At 34.5% G+C, this 18,790-nt stretch overlaps 2 protein-coding genes across 2 annotated transcripts; one reads left to right on the top strand and one right to left on the bottom strand.

Moving 5' to 3' along the window:
• Positions 1–4,391: 4,391 nt before the first annotated feature.
• Positions 4,392–11,755, top strand: LOC106175222 (kelch domain-containing protein 10). The gene is made up of 10 exons (XM_087016327.1): positions 4,392–4,566; positions 5,502–5,644; positions 5,918–6,002; positions 6,154–6,311; positions 6,624–6,766; positions 7,153–7,240; positions 7,439–7,505; positions 7,927–7,974; positions 8,249–8,388; positions 9,287–11,755. Exons 1-10 carry the CDS (start codon positions 4,407–4,409, stop codon positions 9,512–9,514), a joined length of 1,260 nt encoding a protein of 419 aa, XP_086872453.1. The 5' UTR covers positions 4,392–4,406; the 3' UTR covers positions 9,515–11,755.
• On the bottom strand, positions 11,468–18,694 carry LOC106157336 (transmembrane protein 116-like). The gene is made up of 13 exons (XM_087016329.1): positions 18,538–18,694; positions 17,622–17,665; positions 17,293–17,356; positions 16,811–16,945; positions 15,967–16,083; positions 15,660–15,694; positions 15,270–15,368; positions 14,360–14,399; positions 14,097–14,183; positions 13,805–13,856; positions 13,419–13,511; positions 12,908–12,981; positions 11,468–12,774 (listed from the first exon to the last, which is right to left on the bottom strand). The coding sequence occupies exons 1-13, from the start codon at positions 18,592–18,594 to the stop codon at positions 12,637–12,639; spliced, it is 1,035 nt and encodes a 344-aa protein (XP_086872455.1). The 5' UTR covers positions 18,595–18,694; the 3' UTR covers positions 11,468–12,636.
• Positions 18,695–18,790: the final 96 nt, after the last annotated feature.

Consider the following 18,790-nt stretch of genomic DNA (forward strand, 5'->3'; position numbering starts at 1 on the left):
TCCCCTTTGCATAAAGGTCTAGTAGTAGGCCTACTCTGCGTAAAAAGGGAATTTTTCATTTCTGTGTAATTTATTTACACTTTCTGGTGACAAAAAGCATAAAAAGAGTTAATAGTCTTAAGAAGGAATATTAATAAAACGCTTAAAAATCTATTTCCCTCCATCGCGATCATTGTGCGCAGTTGCGACTTTATGCGCATGCGCCAGATTAAAATCTTAAAACAACTTTATTTGCAAATAACATTTTAAGAAAACTAATAACAAAATAAGTGCTATCTAAATTTTATATTAATAGTGAGCAACAGTGTTAGAGTCTATTTTTATATAAAATGTAGGCAGTTAAATTTATAAAGCTTTGCAAATGCAAAATTAATCACGACGAAGGTCTTTCGCTCGTAAAATAACACGGCTGATATATAATAACTGGCGGAAGAATAGTCTGCGTTTATTTCCATTTTTGAAAAATTTTTAGGACCCCCCTTGGCCCATGAGGGGGTAAAACAAAAATAAAGTAATTTACGGACCAAGCTACACACAAGACAAATCGAAGTCAGGCGATGCATGCAACTTTGCCAACGCGAACACTGCTCTGCTTTCCTCTTCGGTCCAGGTTGATGATGACCAACCGGCTTTTTCTTACGTTATGAGTTTGCCCTTTCGCTCTAAAAATACTTAAGTTGTATAAACGTGCTGGCAGAATCACAATTTATTTCTATTTTTGCCCAATTTTTAGCAACCCTTATTCATAATAATTAAAAATAAAAAATTAAAAGAATAAAAAATGAATAAAATAAAATAAAATCCAAATAGTCAATAGTCTTTAGAAGGAATATTATAAAACGCATAAAAATCTATTTCCCTGCATCGCGATCGTTGTGCGCAGTTGCGACTTTATGCGCATGCGCCAGATTAAAATCTTAAAACAACTTTATTTGCAAATAACATTTTAAGAAAACTAATTACAAAATTAAAGCTATCTAAATTTTGAATTAATATTGAGCAACAGTGTTAGAGTTTATTCTTATACAGAATATAGACAGTAAAATTTATAAAGTTTTGCAAATGCAAAATTAATCACAACGAAGGCCTTTCGCTCATAAAATAACACGGCTGATATATAAATACTCGCGGATACATGGGCTTCGTTTATTTCCATTTTTGACCAATTTTTAGACCCCCTCTTGGCCCATGAGGGGGTAAAAAAAAAAAAAGAAAGAAAAGTAGTCCACGGACCAAGCTACACGCAAGACAAATCGAAGTCAGGCGATGTTTGCAACTTTACCAACGCGAACACTGCTCTGCTTTGCTCTTCGGTCCAGGTTGATGATGACCAACCGGCTTTTTCTTCCGTTATGAGTTAGCCCTTTCGCCCTTAAAATACTTAAGCTGATATATAGGTACTGGCAGAATCACAATATTAATTTATTTGTATTTTTGACCAATTTTTAGCAACTCTTATTCATAATAATTAAAAATAAAAAATTTTAAAGAATAAAAAATAATTAAAATAAAATAAAATTCAAATAATCAATAGTCTTTTGAATCAATATTGTTAACAAGATTAAAAAATCAATGAACATTGTTTCTATTTCTGAACATTGTTAAAAAAAATTGCCTGTGTGCACGCGCCATATTAAAATATTGTACATTTATTTGCAAATACCATTTTTAGATAATTTATTACAAAATTATTGCTTTCTAAATTTTTCATCAATATAGGCCAACAGTGTAGGGGTTGAATCTAAAACTTGATTTAAACAAATTAATTTATAAACCTTTGCAAATGCAAAATTAATCATAAGTTATGTCTTGCGCTCGTAAAATAATACGGCTGATGTATAACACTGGCGGAACACAAATCATCATTTATTTCCATTTTTGACCAATTTTTAGACCCCCTTTGCCTCCATTAGGGGGTAAAATGTAAATGAAGTAGTACACGGATCATGTACCCGGATAGTTAGAGCACTAAAGTTAGCTTTCTCACTATATATCTGCACATGTCTGAGATACATAGGCATTGCTGATGTGGTTTATACATGAAATCAAGATCGAGCTAGCAATACCGAAATCTAGACGCAAGAGTAGGATCATGCAATACCTAACTAAGGCTTGTCAAAGTAAAGCGATGTCTTCTTCCTTGCTAACGCAGACATTACTTTCACAGTATCACAGTTAGCGAGTCTCTAAATAATCAGGTCATTCAGTCGCCATCTCTCAAGGTGATAGAAGGTTACAAACCAGTATTAAAAATCCCATTCACTTCCATTGTAACGTTTAATTCTCTGAAAAATACTTTCCATGCTTCAACAAACACAACACTTCAGGTTTAAATACTTCTACTCAAGACCTAAACAATATAAAAAAATCGGGGTACATTAATGGGATAGCCTGCCAGTGACATGACATGGCCCGTAAGGTGCTGCCGCCAGTCGGCCAAAATAAGCACTAAAATGCAGCAGGGGGAGGGCATGTAAAACTGGCACCAGGCAGTAAAATTTCACCCTGATATGAAAAATAACACATCAAATTAAAGGTAAATGAACAAATTTATTTCAAAATTTTCAAATGATCCAAAATTGAAAAATTAACTCATTTTTCTCTTATATGCAAATTTTCTTGCTTCAAACTTAGTAAACAAGGAAGGCCGGGAGTGCCGTATAACCTGAACGCTCGACGCCGAGCTGTATGTGAAATATTGCGAGTGTATTGCCTCGCCTGCGGCTCGACAACACTCGAGTAAATTTCCCGTACAGCACAGCGTCGAGTGTTTTATCTGGCTTAAACCACGGCCTCAAATTGGCTACTGCACCAGTGAGTAACGGGAGCAACAGACCGTGGAACGCACTCGTTCTTACTCTCCATATGATAAAATTTACCTTTATTTGCGAATAATGTTTTCGGGTGTATATTACAAATTTTGTGCTATCTGAATTATACATTAATAAAGAACAACAGTATAAAGGTTGAATCTTGTACGTAGTATTATCAAATTAATTTACAAAGCTTTACAAATACAAAATTAATCATGAGTACAGGGCCGTAGCCTGAGCAAAATGCCAGGGGGCGCAGTAAGCGAACACGAGGGGGCGAAGCCCCCGAGGGGAGGGGGTGTCCCCCTACCAGTGTGGAAAATTCTAAATCCCAGGGGGGGCAGCTGCCCCCCCTGCCCCCCCGGAGGCTACGGCCCTGGAGTATGATCTTTCCTTCATAAAATAACATATTGATACATAGCTGCTGATGGAAACAGTAACGAACTAGAGTCAATAAAATTGTCCAATTTTTTTATCCGTTGGCATTAAACGGGGGACACAGCAGAGATATAGAAAAACGTGGAGTGGACCATGCTTCACGTAAGGTTTGTCAAAATGAGGAGAAATCTCATAAACCCTGCTTTTCTTATGCCGTTCTGTATGAAAATATTCATCTGCTTTTTCACATACAACACGCTTTCTCTAACCCAATGACTGACAGTGGTCAGTTTAATTAAAAAAATAAAAAATAAATAATAATAATAATAATAATGAAATAAAATAAATAAATTGTGTATATACCTGTATCATAACTCATGTTGCCAGGGTCAGAAGTATTACCGTTTCCAATTGCCAGGTGTAGTGAAAGGCTGAAAATACCCACTTCCTCTGCCATCGTTATCTTCCATTAACATTAAACACACACTTTATTGAAATTTTGCTTGCTAACATGCCAATGACACCTGGCGAGTATAATTTAACATTTTTATTATCTTAATCATATATGTATATAGAAAAATATTAAAAAGGGGTAATTTTATTAATAGTGTAAACAAACGAATTTTCAAACCTTTGCAATTGAAAAATTATTCATGAATGAGATACTTTTCGTTCATAAAATAACGTGGTTAATATTTAGCTCCAGTCAACGTGTCTAATTTTGGTCATTATGCTGGTACGTGTAAATCTTGGATTCATCCGAGTATCATACTAGCTTATTTTTATAGCCCCTTTTTTCAGCATGAGGGGGGCATTAAAGTCAACTGACACCTCCTTCTAATGTAATAATCCTGGTTCCGTCCCTGATGTCCATATAGGCCCTTTTCAGTAGATTATCCATTTATTTATTACTTTAGTACAAGTAGGCCTACATCTGTACACTGAGTAGCCTATGACTTGACAAAAAACTACATTTTATAGCTATCGTTTTAAAACTACAGGGCACTTTGCTTACCCAGACTGATATTCTGAAAATAATAGGCCTACGACAAAATACTGTAATAAGAACTCGTATATATGCGTGTCAATTAACTACATAAATCATCAAGGGATCACCACCAAAATGTAACTGATTCTTAAGTAGTCCATTTTTAATTTATCCTGAAAATTTCATTAAAATTCACCCAGAACTTTTTGAGTTAAACTGTTTACTATATGGCAGAGGTAGTGTTACTTATAGCTCGAGAGGACAGCATGTCTTGGGTCTCTCGAGGTACGCTTCTCTGTAGGAGCCAGCCATATAGCAGGATAATGACGGAGTCCACGAAAACCTTGAATTTTTTCAAAATATGTCCCAAAGATATAACCGATGCACGTAAGTTTTCATGTGTATTTCAATTTGGGTACCTTTCGTTCATTACGGATAATTATTGAACGCCTGATTAACCTTGCCGTGACATACCAAGATATTTTTGTCGTCAGCGTCCCAATGTTTACATCTCAGTGTGCTTAAGCCTCCGTTACTGTACACTGGGCGTCTTTTCTGCGTCCTGTAGTATGGTCCCATTTGAGAGTAAAATGATAATAATAATGATAATAATTTACGTGCAGACAACTGGTCGATCATTGAGCATTTATTCTACAAGGAAAGCTCCTTTCAAAGACCACAGCGGTGCCAGTATTCATTGGTCGCACAATGGACGCCGTCCAGAGTAAAGGGAGGTTCACGGCGACAGTGATTCTTCCAGACAAATTCAGCAGAATTCTCTTAACCCCTTACTTGTTTTGTCTTTATTTTTGGAAGTCGATTTTTTCTCTCTATCGACAATAGTGACAGATAGCTAGACTACAAGACACAATACCTTGATAGGAATCGTATCCAATACCAGAATGACAAGGAAAGCATACTAGTATGACATCCGCAGTTTGTCTGTATTACCTCAATTTACCTGTCTTTCCTTGTCCTTCTGTATCATTCTGTTATTTAGTATGACGGCCTTAATTTGGTAGCTACATGTACATGTATATAGTGAGAAATCCTATTGCACATAATTAAATATACTTAGATATAATACTCATGTGTCTTTCTCGGTGTTCGAAATTAATGCCGGACCGTCTGCCCAGGGTCAGCAACTTTAAGAAGGGCCAAGAAGTTTTCCCTCCCGGCAGACATTCAGTCCAGCTACTTTTCAAGATGAATGGACCTTCAGTCCAGCAACTAATTTTCCTTAGAGTCAAACAGTTACACTGGTCTTTCTTATTCTAATACTAAAATATTCTTTATATGTTTTTGATTAATTATTTTTCTAGCATTCACACGGGAATACCTGGCACCTCGTAGCGGGCACCGAGTGGTGGCCGATGACAGCAATCTCTACTGTATAGGAGGCTATAACCCTGCTTTCTGGGAAGTAGAAAACTCAGATGAAACTTATTATCCACTTTTTAGGGAGGTAAGTAAGGTAGTTCAGTGTCAGATATTAGTTATTTAGTACTGAAGAGTATAAGAGGGTTGTTTAACTGTGTTTGAAGTTGAAGCTTGAAATGCATGTTTGCAAGTAATCAAAGATCCCTTAAGATTATGTCTGAAATAAGTGATAAAAGTGATAAAAGTGAAGTGATAAAATGCATTTTTAAGAAAAAATCTCAACTCTGAGTATGTTGTAGATCTCATCTACAAGCTTCATCAGTTTCATGATAATATTGTTTTGTTGTTTAATTTCCAGATCTGGAAATTTAATTTTGCCTCCCAAAAATGGACCAAACTGAAAACACATGGAAGCATGCCCAGGGAAATGGCTTCACATACTGGTGGGTTATAAATATTTTGAGTAGTAGCATCAATTGCTTGAAACTTGGCGTGTATCTTTGGACAGTCACATTATATTTGTTAATTTTAGAAGCAATTTATGTGTTGAACCTTTTTCATATTGCTTAAGATTGCTGTCTTTTACACTTACAGCGTTAATGCCATCCAAGCACTCCATCCTGGTATTTGGCGGCACAGGGATCCCGTTCGGAGATCAAAGTAGCAATCGCCTTCACCATTGTAACCTCAGGACTCTAGAGTGGAGGGAGATTGAGTGCACGGGAGTGCTGCCACAGAGAATATATGGACATGTGAGTTTGGGGGGGGGGGGGGGGGTTGATTGCCAGTGGGGTCACATTAAATATCATGGTTAAGAAAATTTTGCCTGCTGACTTTGATCCAAATACTTGGGTTCATTTCAGGGAGTCAGTCAATTTGGTCAATACTGCATATCTTAGAACAAGGAGAACTAATGTTAAAATGCTTTGGGTATAAATTTTGATCTGGGAATATGAATGTTTGTGGTAAAGACATCCCTACTCCCCCAGTTTGAAATAGCTGGCTACTGGCCTGCTTGATATCTTTATTACATATTTATCAGTTGAATTATTTTTCTTTTTCAGAGTATGATAATAATCCGTGACTATCTGTATGTGTTTGGTGGTACAACAGGTTTTGTATACAACAATGAACTCCATAGGTTAAACCTCCAGAACTTTGTGTGGGAGAAAATAGAATCCGATCAGAAGGTAGAACCTGATGTCAGGTGAGTGTTTGCATGATTATTGTATTGCATTGCATTGTTTAGTATCGTATTATATCGTATCATATTGCTATTGTATTGTATTGTTTTATTTTGTAAATTTTTCAACTTTTTCACTAAATGACAGTCTCATCCCTTTGTTTTGTATTATATTGTATTGTATAAAATAAAATAAAATTACAATTTTTGAATTATGATTGTTACTATTATTGTGATAAAATCCATACTTTCTTATCTATTTGTGACAGTGATTGTAATATTCCAGCAAGACTTCAAAGGCACTCCTAATTTTTAATATTGCAATATGGTACTCAGTTTTTATACAAATGTAAAGTGTAGTTTGTAAGAAATTATTATAATAATCATTATTATGTTCCATGTGACTTCAGATACAGACAAGAAGTAGGAACAGATGGGAGACATCTGATTTTATTTGGAGGAGGAATAGATCCACATATTGCATATGGATTTGAAAAGGTATCTCTTTCCTGTGGCTTTATTAATTTTTGCCCTTTAAGGACTTACATTCTTTGATAACCATAATGGTATTCCAATTTCACTGGATTTCCCTGAAGTCTAAAATGTGATAGAATTTAATGGAAAATGTTAGAGACAATTCTGATGAACTTGTTTCTTTTCAAAGTAATATAAAAAAATCTGTGAATTTTTTTTCAGATGCACATGTTTGATACAGAAGAATTGAAATGGAAATTGCAGCCTACTTATCCAGATAGCACACATGGTATGAAACATATTTTCAATTTCAATTTATGCAATCCAGAAAGTTGTTATTTGAGTTTTTTCTTTATATTTTTTATTAAAATCTATAATCAAGTCAGTGTCTTCAGCTTTCCAGCCCGCTCTATGGAAACTTCAATGGGTTTACCTCATTGAACTTCTAGACTGAAGATAGTCTCTGAATGATGGAAAATGATAATGTTAATTCATTTTATGAATAAAGTTACTAAGATATCCAATCATTAGATAGAAGTGGTAAGTGAAATTCCACTTTCCATCAACCATATGCCTTACTAATGATAATGTTTATTCAACCATTGGATATCCATATATATATAAATTGTTTTACCTTAGACTTGTGGTTAAAATGTTATGCTGATTTTCCAAGTCAAATCCATTTTATTTCTTTTTTCCCCCCACTCCAGGTCACCCTCCAGCCAGAAGATGTCATAGCTGTGTACAGCTGCAGACAGGTAAGACTGGGGTGGGGTGGGGTGGGGGGGGGGGCAGTGGCTTGTCTTGTGTCCTATTACCATCTAGTAGAGACAATGTGAACTAAACCTTTTGAGATAATGAAAATTAAATGACTTCTTAAAATTATAACAAATATTACATCTGTTTAAAGTGTGAATATTTAAAGTTTTTTTCATGAATCACAAAAATGTAGTCATAGATCACATAAGTGTGATAATAGTTGTGTGATAATACATGTAAATGTGACAACTCTTTTAAATTCTCTGTTCACAGATGTGTACATGTGTGGAGGCTATGATTCTCAGACAGTGTTTGGAGATGTGTGGAGGCTGGATACTCTGAAGCTCCAGTGGACCAAGCTGTCAACAGAAATGCCCAAACCAGCTTACTTCCACTCTGCAGCAGTTACACCTGTAAAGAAATCTTTTTATAATCATTTTTCATTATTTTCTTCATTAGCTTGTTTCCCAGACTGTCTTACCTGTAACTGAACTCTTACTTTGCTAAAGTAAATTTTCTGAATCTTAAAGAAGTCTTTGTAAAAATCGTTTCTAATTATTAAAACAATGATTTATTAGCTTGTTTTCCAGTCTGTCTAACCTGTAACTGAACTCTTATGTGCAAAAGTAAACTTCCTGAATCTTTGAGAAATTTTTAACTGGTTATGACCATTTTCATGCATGAAATTTAAAGATGTAACTGTCAGAAAATGCATTTTTACTTTAATTTTTAGTACTTGTTACTGATGATTGAAACTGAATATATGACGTTTCCTAAAATTTAATTTTCATCATTGGTTGGCGAATGGTATAAAGAAAATGATGATAAATTATTTTAATAATATGACAGGAAGGACTGACAATTACCAGGTACAAGGCAATAAAAAACAGCAAATTTGTACACATAGTATTCAACTCTGTTGATTTATTTAGTAGAACTTCCATTTCTATTATTTATGTGAATTCTACATATTTTATTTTATAGTACCCATTTTCATTGAGTTGAGGTGCTGCCTTATTAGGCAGGGTGGCCAGGCCCTGGTTTCACAAAAAACTTAAGTCAGGTCCCCTGGCTAAGAACTAAATCACCAAGGTTACATGGTTAAATGGTCACATCTTACCCTATCAGGAGCAGTGTAACAGCACTCTCATGAAAATCCTAGTCAACTAGGCCAGGGAACTGACTTAAGTTTTTTATTTATTTATTTATTTATTTATTTATTTATTTATTTTATTTTACTATTATTATTTTTTTTTTTTGTGAAACTGGGGCCAGGACTGCATAATTACCTGTATTCAATATCTTTTCCAGTGTGGTCTAATGTGTGTCCAGGGCGGAGTAGTCCACATCAACCACAACGAGCGGACGTCGGAGGTGTATTGTGTATGGCTGAAGATGCCCAGCCTGGCAGAACAGTGCTGGCAGACTATTATCAAGACAATACCTAATATTGACACTATGGACAGAAGTGAACTCCTAGAACTGGGAATTCCTCAGAAATATGTGGACAGGATTGATGGGACTCCCACTGCTGCTTAGTACTGGGAGCCGGGTGAAGGACGAGGGGGCAGAGGCAGGGGAAGGAAAAAAATCATCCTCAAACCAGTAAAATAATTTTGCCATGACTTACTGGTTGTCAGCTTTCTACACCACATTTTCAGCATCAAGATGGAGAAGTCTTGTTTACATAAATTGCAAATGGTTAGGAAGCAGTAATATTTTAAATTATTCAGCCTATTTTTTTACATACATATAATTTACCCACCATCTCTGGACTAGTACTTTCAAACAGTGATTGTGCCAAAAAGTGAGTGGCCAGTAGTGCAGTTCATTGTGTTTGTAATTCTGTTGTTTCATCATAATCACTGTGTTGATTTTGTTTACAAAATAATTAGATTAGATTGAAAATGTACCTTTTAAGATCAACTATAATTTTACGTATAAAACACCCAAAAGGGCACTGATAGGGAGCATTATACCTATTATTGTTGACCTTAAGAGATGCATTTTCAATCTAATTCATGTCTGTTGATGTGTTGTAAACAGTAGAGAAACACTGAACAATAACTCACAATAACTTTCATCATTGCTTCAAAAGTGAAAACATGAAGGGTATATGTTTTAAGTTGGCAATCCTACCAAACAAATGAAAAGGTAGAATATTAAGGTTTTGATAGCCTTGCCCACAGTTTTCTATCCATTGAAGGTATTATGCTACTATTTCCTAATGTCTGATTATTTTCTGACCTGCACCCTCCTTTTCTGGTTCTGTCCCTGGGGAGAAATTAGGCCACATTCAGAACAGTGGACTAACTAGTCCATGGGTCAAATATGGAGACCTACTAAGAAGTTTGCCATCTAATCCGCTTATATACACTGAATAGATTCCCCGTGGGGAGGTATTCAAGTGGGTCGGCCATATTTGATCCTCGGACTAGTTAGTCCACTGTTCTGAATGCAGACTTCATGTTATACCTGTGCAATCAGGCATGTTACGTGGCACACTTTTATCTAGCACAAAGAGGTTGTATTTAACGACCATCACAATAATTTTAGTGTCTTTTGTTTCACCCTTTGTTTACAGATTGTTAAATGTTTACTGTTTGAAACTTGTTGCAAGGTGGTCATCTGCAATACATTACCTAGTGTATCAAAAACAATTTGAAGGTTTTAGTAAAGGCCACATTTAGAAAGTGCCCAATTTTGTTTGGGCCATCCTTCAAAGCTGTTCTCTTATGTGTAGATTAAATGAGAAGTGAACACCATTGACCATTGATAAGAAACTGCATCAAAACTAAATGAGTCAACACTTATTGGTGTTTTGTTTTTAATAATGTGACCTACTAGCTACTGCACCAGTTATAACTTTGAGCTGCAAAATGAGTTATTAACTTCCACAACTGTCCAGTGCCAACAATGTTGCAAAATGGGAAATGACAGCTTGAGATTAATCCTGATTTGATCATTTTTATTATGTTTTACAGTTTGCGACTGGTAAAGGATTTTGAACTAGACAAGTATACTTCTCATATTTGTTTTTGATGATTGGCAAATATGCCATTTGTACCTGTAAATGACCATTTGGTTGATATACGGTAAGGTGTTACAGCAACTTTGTAGCCTTAGCCTTATAACATACCTAATTTTGACTCTCTCATATCAATAGAGTAGACAACCTGCCAAATATACTTAATATTGTGAAAATTATCATATGGGTATTTATTCTTTTAAAGATACTTTTCAGCAGGTAATGAAGTTTTTCACATGCCATTATTTACAGGCAAGTTATTGAACACCTTATTACATTTAGAATATAATGTATTCTTATGGAAATAAGAAATTATGTTTTTGCCAAAACCTTACGTATCTCACTTAATCGGCTCATTTTTCACCTTTCACCACATTTTCTTTCAATCCCTTTCTTCTTTGATTCAGGTAAATTAAGTTCATTTTAAAGACGAGTCCAAAGAGGCAAATATTATGAAACAGCAATTACAAATATTAAATGCATTTATTATTTATATATTTGTATGATAAAAATGGCATCTTTTCACTTGAATGTCATAAGGCCAGAAAAAAGCCATGTCAGAGTACTTACAATGTACATACAGTATCCAGCACAGAGAGACATTAAAATTGGTTATTTGACAATACACATGAAATTCACTACTTTTTACATGAACATAAATTATATAATTCTCGAGAATTCTCTGTATGTCACTAGGCGAACAATGGACAGATCTTTGCAAAAAATTTTTAATAAATATTATGACAGGAAAAATTTAAAAAAAAAAAAAAGTACAGGCGCGCATCTTCTATAGATTGTTAATCTGTTTTTCAAATGCCATATTCATCAATAATTCTGCCTTTTTTTATACAGATCCAGAAACATTTAGCATCTTGCTGAGGGAAAAACATATCTAAACACTAACCAAATCTGTGTATAAAATGTTAAGTGTAATGAAAAATATATGAACTTTCGAGAAAAAATTGTAAATGATATCTCTCTGTATCAAAAGTTGAATACTATCAGTGCATTTTAGAAAATGGATTTCTCTATTCCTTTCAGTTGAATATCATTAAGTCAACACTGGAAGAACCAAGTACCCAAATATATTGCACTCAGCTTTATATGGTTGGATTGCAAATGCTTTCCATTTTAGGATGGAATTCCATCTAGTTTAACATTCTTTGAGATTAACTGAAGGAACTGATATTAAACTAATTTATGACAATCTCACTCCAGTAAATTATAATAAAGAAAAGATGGAATATAAAGTATAAAATTCTATACAAACCAGATGAGAATATAAGTAAGAAATATAAGCAAACCAGTTACCCCAAACAATTGCCTTCCTATAATATGACTAAAAGGCACTGATAACATAGAAAAAAACTAAAAAAATGTTAACTCCAGAATCTTGCAGCATGCCCTCACCCTCTACCTTACACTTGTGCACTGTAGAAGAGACCTAAGACTGGTATTCAAATTCTTTCCTCCCAAAACTGGGTTCTCGAAGTCTGCAAAACCTGATCTCATATCCAGTAACCCGCTGAAAACAATCTCAAATTATGCAACCGGAAGGCGAACACCTTAATAGCATGGCCCACAATAATCACGATACCCTAATAGCTTAGAGATTACATGCCTGCGATCCCCATTACAAACTGACAGAGGAGTAAGAAGTGGAAGGTGCTGCATGCTTTAAAAAAGGCTCGGTGATTGCCCTTTTAAAACCGTCTCTGTTCCAGCCATACACGAGGGAATTAAAGAAACCCTGCAGGGGTGCTGTCAGACCCTGGAACAGAGCAAATAATTAAATATAACAATTTTTTGAACTCTTACAAAATGTACAATACTGTGAATCCTTTCAATAAAGAATTTTAATTAGAAAAAAATATTTTCTCAAAAGATAATTTTCACAGACTTACCTGTAACACATACAGCCAAAAATATTGGTTCATGTCGAACTTGCTGGAGATTGAAAACACACCAAGGACAAGTGCTGGAAATAGAAAAATAAAGACCTGCTCACACAAGACTACATTTAGACCGAATGCTGGACAAGCTTGTGTTATCAAACAGCTAGACCCTATACATCCTAAATCAGCTAAAAGAATGGCTGTTGTCTGAATAGTGAATTAGAGAAACACAACTGCTATGGTTAAAAATGCCTTATAAGCAAACGACAGCAAATTTCTTATCTTTTTACATCAGATCAAAAAGACACCTCAAAACGTAAATGTGCAAAAAAAAAAAAAAAAAAAAAAAAAAAAAAAAAAAAAAAAAATTCGCTAATTTCCCAAACATTATTTACCTCCTAATATCAAGTAAATCTATTAACTCTTACTAAGGTAAAATCTTGAAAATAAAGTCCATCTTGAAAATATCTGAATACAAAAGTAAAATATGGGTAAATGCATCAGTAAATGATCTACTTACAAGGTATCCAACAGAAGAAAAAGACCAGCTGGTACCTCATGGCCTTCACCTTGACCTGTCTCTCCACTTTATGCTGCTGGTAGCTCAGAACACCTGAAAGTCACATAAAGACACAGAAAGCTGTTGTTTGGAAATGGAAAAAAAAAAAAAAAACAGATAAAAATAATAATTATTATTATTATAATTTTTTCTTTTTGAATATGAGGCAGTGAAATCTTCTCTTTATTTCCCTTTTATACTTAAGTCCAAATAATCCTTTGTACATAAATGTGGTTATCAATTTGAGAGAGAGAGAGAGAGAGAGAGAGAGAGAGAGGGGGAGAGGGGGAGGGGGGAGGAACGTGTAAAATGAAGCCCTCAGATATGTGTAAGGGTTTTTTACTCACCTCTTGTCATCTGAATCTTTCTGAATGCTCTGATAATTAAGACATAGATAACCTGGAACATAAATGCTATCTATACTCGGCATCAAATAAAGACAATAAAAAGATACAATAAAGCAACAAATATGAAAACAAACTTTACATGCCAATCAACAGATGGCCAGATGAAATGGAGAACTAAGGATGTGAATAAGTATGTATACATCTATTTAGTTATATAACCTAAGGCATTGGTCAACTCATATTCAAAAACTTCCCCCTCCCCCACCTGAAAACTTTTCAACTGCATACTTACAAAGTTGACCAGCATGGTCAGTGTTAGAGGACCTAAAAATAAATACTTCATAGCTTTCTCCCAACCTTCTACATCTGTTTTCTGGCTCTAGAATATAATAAAAAAATATATCTAAATTAATCACCAAAATCATCACTAACAATTGCATGGGCCGACCATCAAGCTTTACATGTGCATCAATGCCTTTTAAAATTCTTTAAATTTTTTTTTATATATAAAACAGTTTAGCTTTACTTGTATTATAGACCTGAATTTTTACTTACCATGCAAAGGTCATCATTATAGTGGAACAGAGGCAGACACCTTAAACAATCAGAAAAACATTCAAAGAAGTTACGAAAAAAAATCATTACTGGTAAGGGCAGATTAATCGGGTTTTGGGGTTCCTCAGAAGACAACTTTAATGTGTTTTCTAATTGCAAAATGTGTGACTAGATTTTTAAATTGATTTCTAAAGACTGCCATTCTGCATAAATTTGCAAATAGTCCTGTAAGACTTAATATTAGGGTGCCTTCATAATAACTCTATTCTGCTAGCTAGTGCACACTAACTCCACAGGGACTGTTGCTGAACGCATTGCCATTAACACGCCTCTTGTTTCCAACCCACCCGTATAATCACCAGCTTTTCTGTACACTACTCAATGCCAGGAGGAGGAGTGTTAATCTGCTTATTTGTATAGATCACAGTAGTATAAGAGAGCTAAAGGTAATTTGCAAACCAAATTTTCTTTGTATTTCCTAATACTTACACCCTGCCTCCAAGGGCAATTTCAAAGACCAATTACTCTATTGATTTTACCTATATTAAAATGAAAATTCTGATTCATCTAGTCACATGATGATTGCAATACCACCAGCAGTGCCACCTGTAGTGACAGTTCCTTACAGATGTCCTTGGGATGAAGATGAAACATCAGAATCTCTGTAAAAATATCTGGCAGATCTAAGTGAGTATACAGTACTAGAGTTAACAATTTTGCTTTTGATTTAGCCAATACTTACGCCTCACACCCTGTGGCTGGAGGTAAAATTGCTTTTGATTAAGCCAATATACTTACACCTCACACCCTGTGGCTGGAGGTAAAATTGCTTTTGATTAAGCCAATATACTTACACCTCACACCCTGTGGCTGGAGGTAAAATTGCTTTTGATTAAGCCAATATACTTACGCCTCACACCCTGTGGCTGGAGGTAAAATAGAATACCAGTCATCCTCTTCCCTTCTTGTCACTAACATGAATGCAAAGGCAACCAAGAGGGGAACAGCCCTGAGACAGACAGTGTATCAGAATTAGGGCCCACAAAAACAGAGTAATTTCACTTAAAAAGTAGAGAATGTGAGATGAATTCAGAAATAAATCGATTCATTTGCCACAGAGAACAGAGTTCAGACATTTGCACACACTGCCATTGCAACAAAAGCACACATAAAAGATTAATTAATTTAGTAAATCTTAATTCTAACAATGGATAGTGACAATGCATCCTATAATGTAACAGTTATATCTGTTTAAAAAGTGAAATCTTAAAATTACAATAAACAGTAAACAATCACTTACCAAGACATTATGTACAAAGGATGCAGTACGTTACACTGAAAGATTAAATAAAGCCAAATGTAAAGGTAATACAGCAGAATCATTGGTGTCTTTATGTCAATTTAAATATTACTTGAAAATTTATCATGTAAAATGCATTTCAACCTGTATGCCAATACAAATTTTAATAATTTTCAAGACAATTGATATCTATTTAGTCATTTCTCAACCTTCTTCCATGTTCTTCTTATCTTTGTAGTGTACTGAATCCATTATATGGACAAAAAAAAGTTATAAATTAATCTCATATTTCTCATGTGAAACTCACTTTCTTTCTAGCTTTTCTTCCTGTCGAATTTTCCCTAGCACTTAACTCTCGCTTCATCTTGTTATAAACTTCAACCGCATACGTCATAGTCAATAAAAATGTTATTATATAAAAACACTGAAAAGAAAATTAATTTTAGAATTACAATGGGCAAATAACATGCCAAACTTTTTCACAACTTGTTAAAATGGAATTTTCTCCATTTTGGTTTTTATTTATTTTAAAAAGCAAACAACGATGTTTTCATTTCATCTTGACAACAAGCAGTTCTTTTTGCTCAAGGTTTATGATAGCTGAACCATCATGGAAAACCACATGTTGACCTTAGATAAATATGTGCTTTATGTCCAAGTGAACTCTGTTGAAATGTGAGTAAATGTGCTAAGTGTAACTACCCTGAATAAAAACATCTTGAGTAATACAAACAAAGATACTCTTTTACTGTGTTAGGTATGACTGGCTTAAATAAGGCTAAACAGCGGGCAAAGTGTATTTGTGTTAGATGGACAAATATCACATCAAGATGCATTGCAAGAGTATGTTCAGTATACCATGTAGAACATATACATTTCATGAATGAGCCAGGCCAAGAGTTGTGTGAAAATGAGTCTTCACTTAATCCCCCCCCCTTTAAATTAAGTTAATTATTATTATAAGGTGTGAGAGTATGATTCACTTGTGTATCTATGTACTTTTTTACGTTCTCTAAACTGTATCACAGTAAATGAGAACAAACTAAACTGAAACTGAACCTAGGTGAGAATGTGTTTGGTGTGAATGTGTTAGCTGAGAATGTGTTAGGTGTGAATGTTTTTGGTGAGACAGTGTAAAAGCACAATCATACCACGGCAGCACCAACAATATAATGGCAGGCTGACATAACCATTGTATGTTCATGTGTCAGATACATGGTGGCTCCGAGCAGCAGACAAAGAGATGCCAGACAATCTGCCAGAGACAGGTGGAAGATAGGGTATACCTGGGACAATTAGAAAACATAAAATTTGTTTTTAAAAAAATTACTATGAATCCAATATTTCATGTTTCTTTAATCTAAAACATAGAATGTTCAGCCTCAAAAAGGCTGATGTCACATACCTCAGCAACATGCTGCAAATCTTATATATATGGGTAAAACAAACTGGCAAAATGACAAGTGCACCGGGATTATTTTTCAATATTAACAGCTATGACTTTTGCTTAAATAACAGACTATATAAAAACAGCAAAGAACAAAATATAAAATCCTTTTTGTGTTTGTACATCAAAATTCACAATAAACTCAACTATATTGGTTGTTGCTTGAAAAGGTAACGTTTTCATTACCTCTGGTATGCAGATTTTTTTCTTTATTCCTGCATACACAAGAATGGAACCTGCTCCCAGTAAACTGAAAAAAAAAAAATTAGAACACTCTAAAGTGTTAATAAATTTATAGTACCATTCTACTCTTCATTAAGATAAGTCAGTGAAATCAGCTTTAGCATAATCCTATAGTCCTCGAAATTTCATCTATAGTACATGAAACTATGCCATTGTTGCACTAGTCAATTTATCCTTTCATAGGTAAAATTAATGATTTGGTTACATGATCATAACTTTACATGTAATAATAATAATAATCATAATAAAAAAAACCAATAATAATAGCAAACCTGAGTAAGCTCATTGCAAGATCAATACAACCAACCACCTTCATCTAAAATAAATTAAAAAATAAATAAAACATTTTGTTTTATGAATATATCCTGAGGTTTTGTGTAACCCTAAAAATATATATAACTTTAATATTATTTAGTGTCACCCTATCAATTTTATTAGCATTAGTGAGTAGTTCAGATAAACATCTAAAAAGAATCTTGCACAGATGCAAATATTTCATTTGATAATAGATAAAATTTCATTTGAAAATCAAATCTGAAGCCACTTAAACATACTTCTAATTACTGTAAAAATAAAAAATCTTCAAGAAAGTAGGTATGATTTCCACAGGTTAAAAAATTCCAAAAACAAATCAAAACAAAACAAAAAAAACGAACTTTAATTTCCCCACCTTAAATCATCATTGTGTTTTCGTACCCCATCAAAACCACATAATAATCAAAATTAGCTAATTATTCTTTAGTCGCTACGTGCAGATTATAAATACTGATAATATACCCGACATGAAATAAAATTTATTGTATTGTATTGTATAACTCCTAATCTGTGCTTTAGCATTTCTTTCAGCGTGACCTAGTTTGAACCACTTCAAGCTGGGTCATCTAAATCCATTACACTTACGTAAAGGGACAAACCAAGTGTACAGCAAGTCATATTGATATGGTCGGGTCACACCATGTCATTCTCCAAAAGGTGTGCAACTCTCACGTGATTTAATGGCATACAACTTTATCAAAATTTTCTAAAAATCGCCGTGGTCAGCAGCCCCACTTTTATTTCTTTAATTTAATAAATAAATTGACGTTTCTTTCTTTTCTTTGAGTTTGAACCAAGCGCCAGGTGACGTGCATAACTTTTCATAACAGTTTTCTTACAATCGTCACATGCATTTCTTTGCATTTTACTTACGTGTTCCTCTGTGAGCATATAAATGTCCAGGGAGCTGTTTGAAGACATGCTGGCCATTTTGCAAATCGCAAAGCGCCAGAGACAACTCCACCTGTCAAGTCACTCACTGGCCTGCAGCGAAGTGCGCTGAAGGTGCGCGAGAGTACGCGTGACTTTGTTATGATCTCGCACTTACGAGATCAAACAACTTTATTTAAGAGCAAATTTAAAGATTAATATATCTGTATCGGTATAAAAATATCGATAGATTTAT

Source organism: Lingula anatina, chromosome 6 (genome assembly GCF_051362555.1).
Source record: "Lingula anatina isolate TDL-2025a chromosome 6, LinAna3.0, whole genome shotgun sequence".
NCBI lineage: Eukaryota > Metazoa > Brachiopoda > Lingulata > Lingulida > Lingulidae > Lingula > Lingula anatina.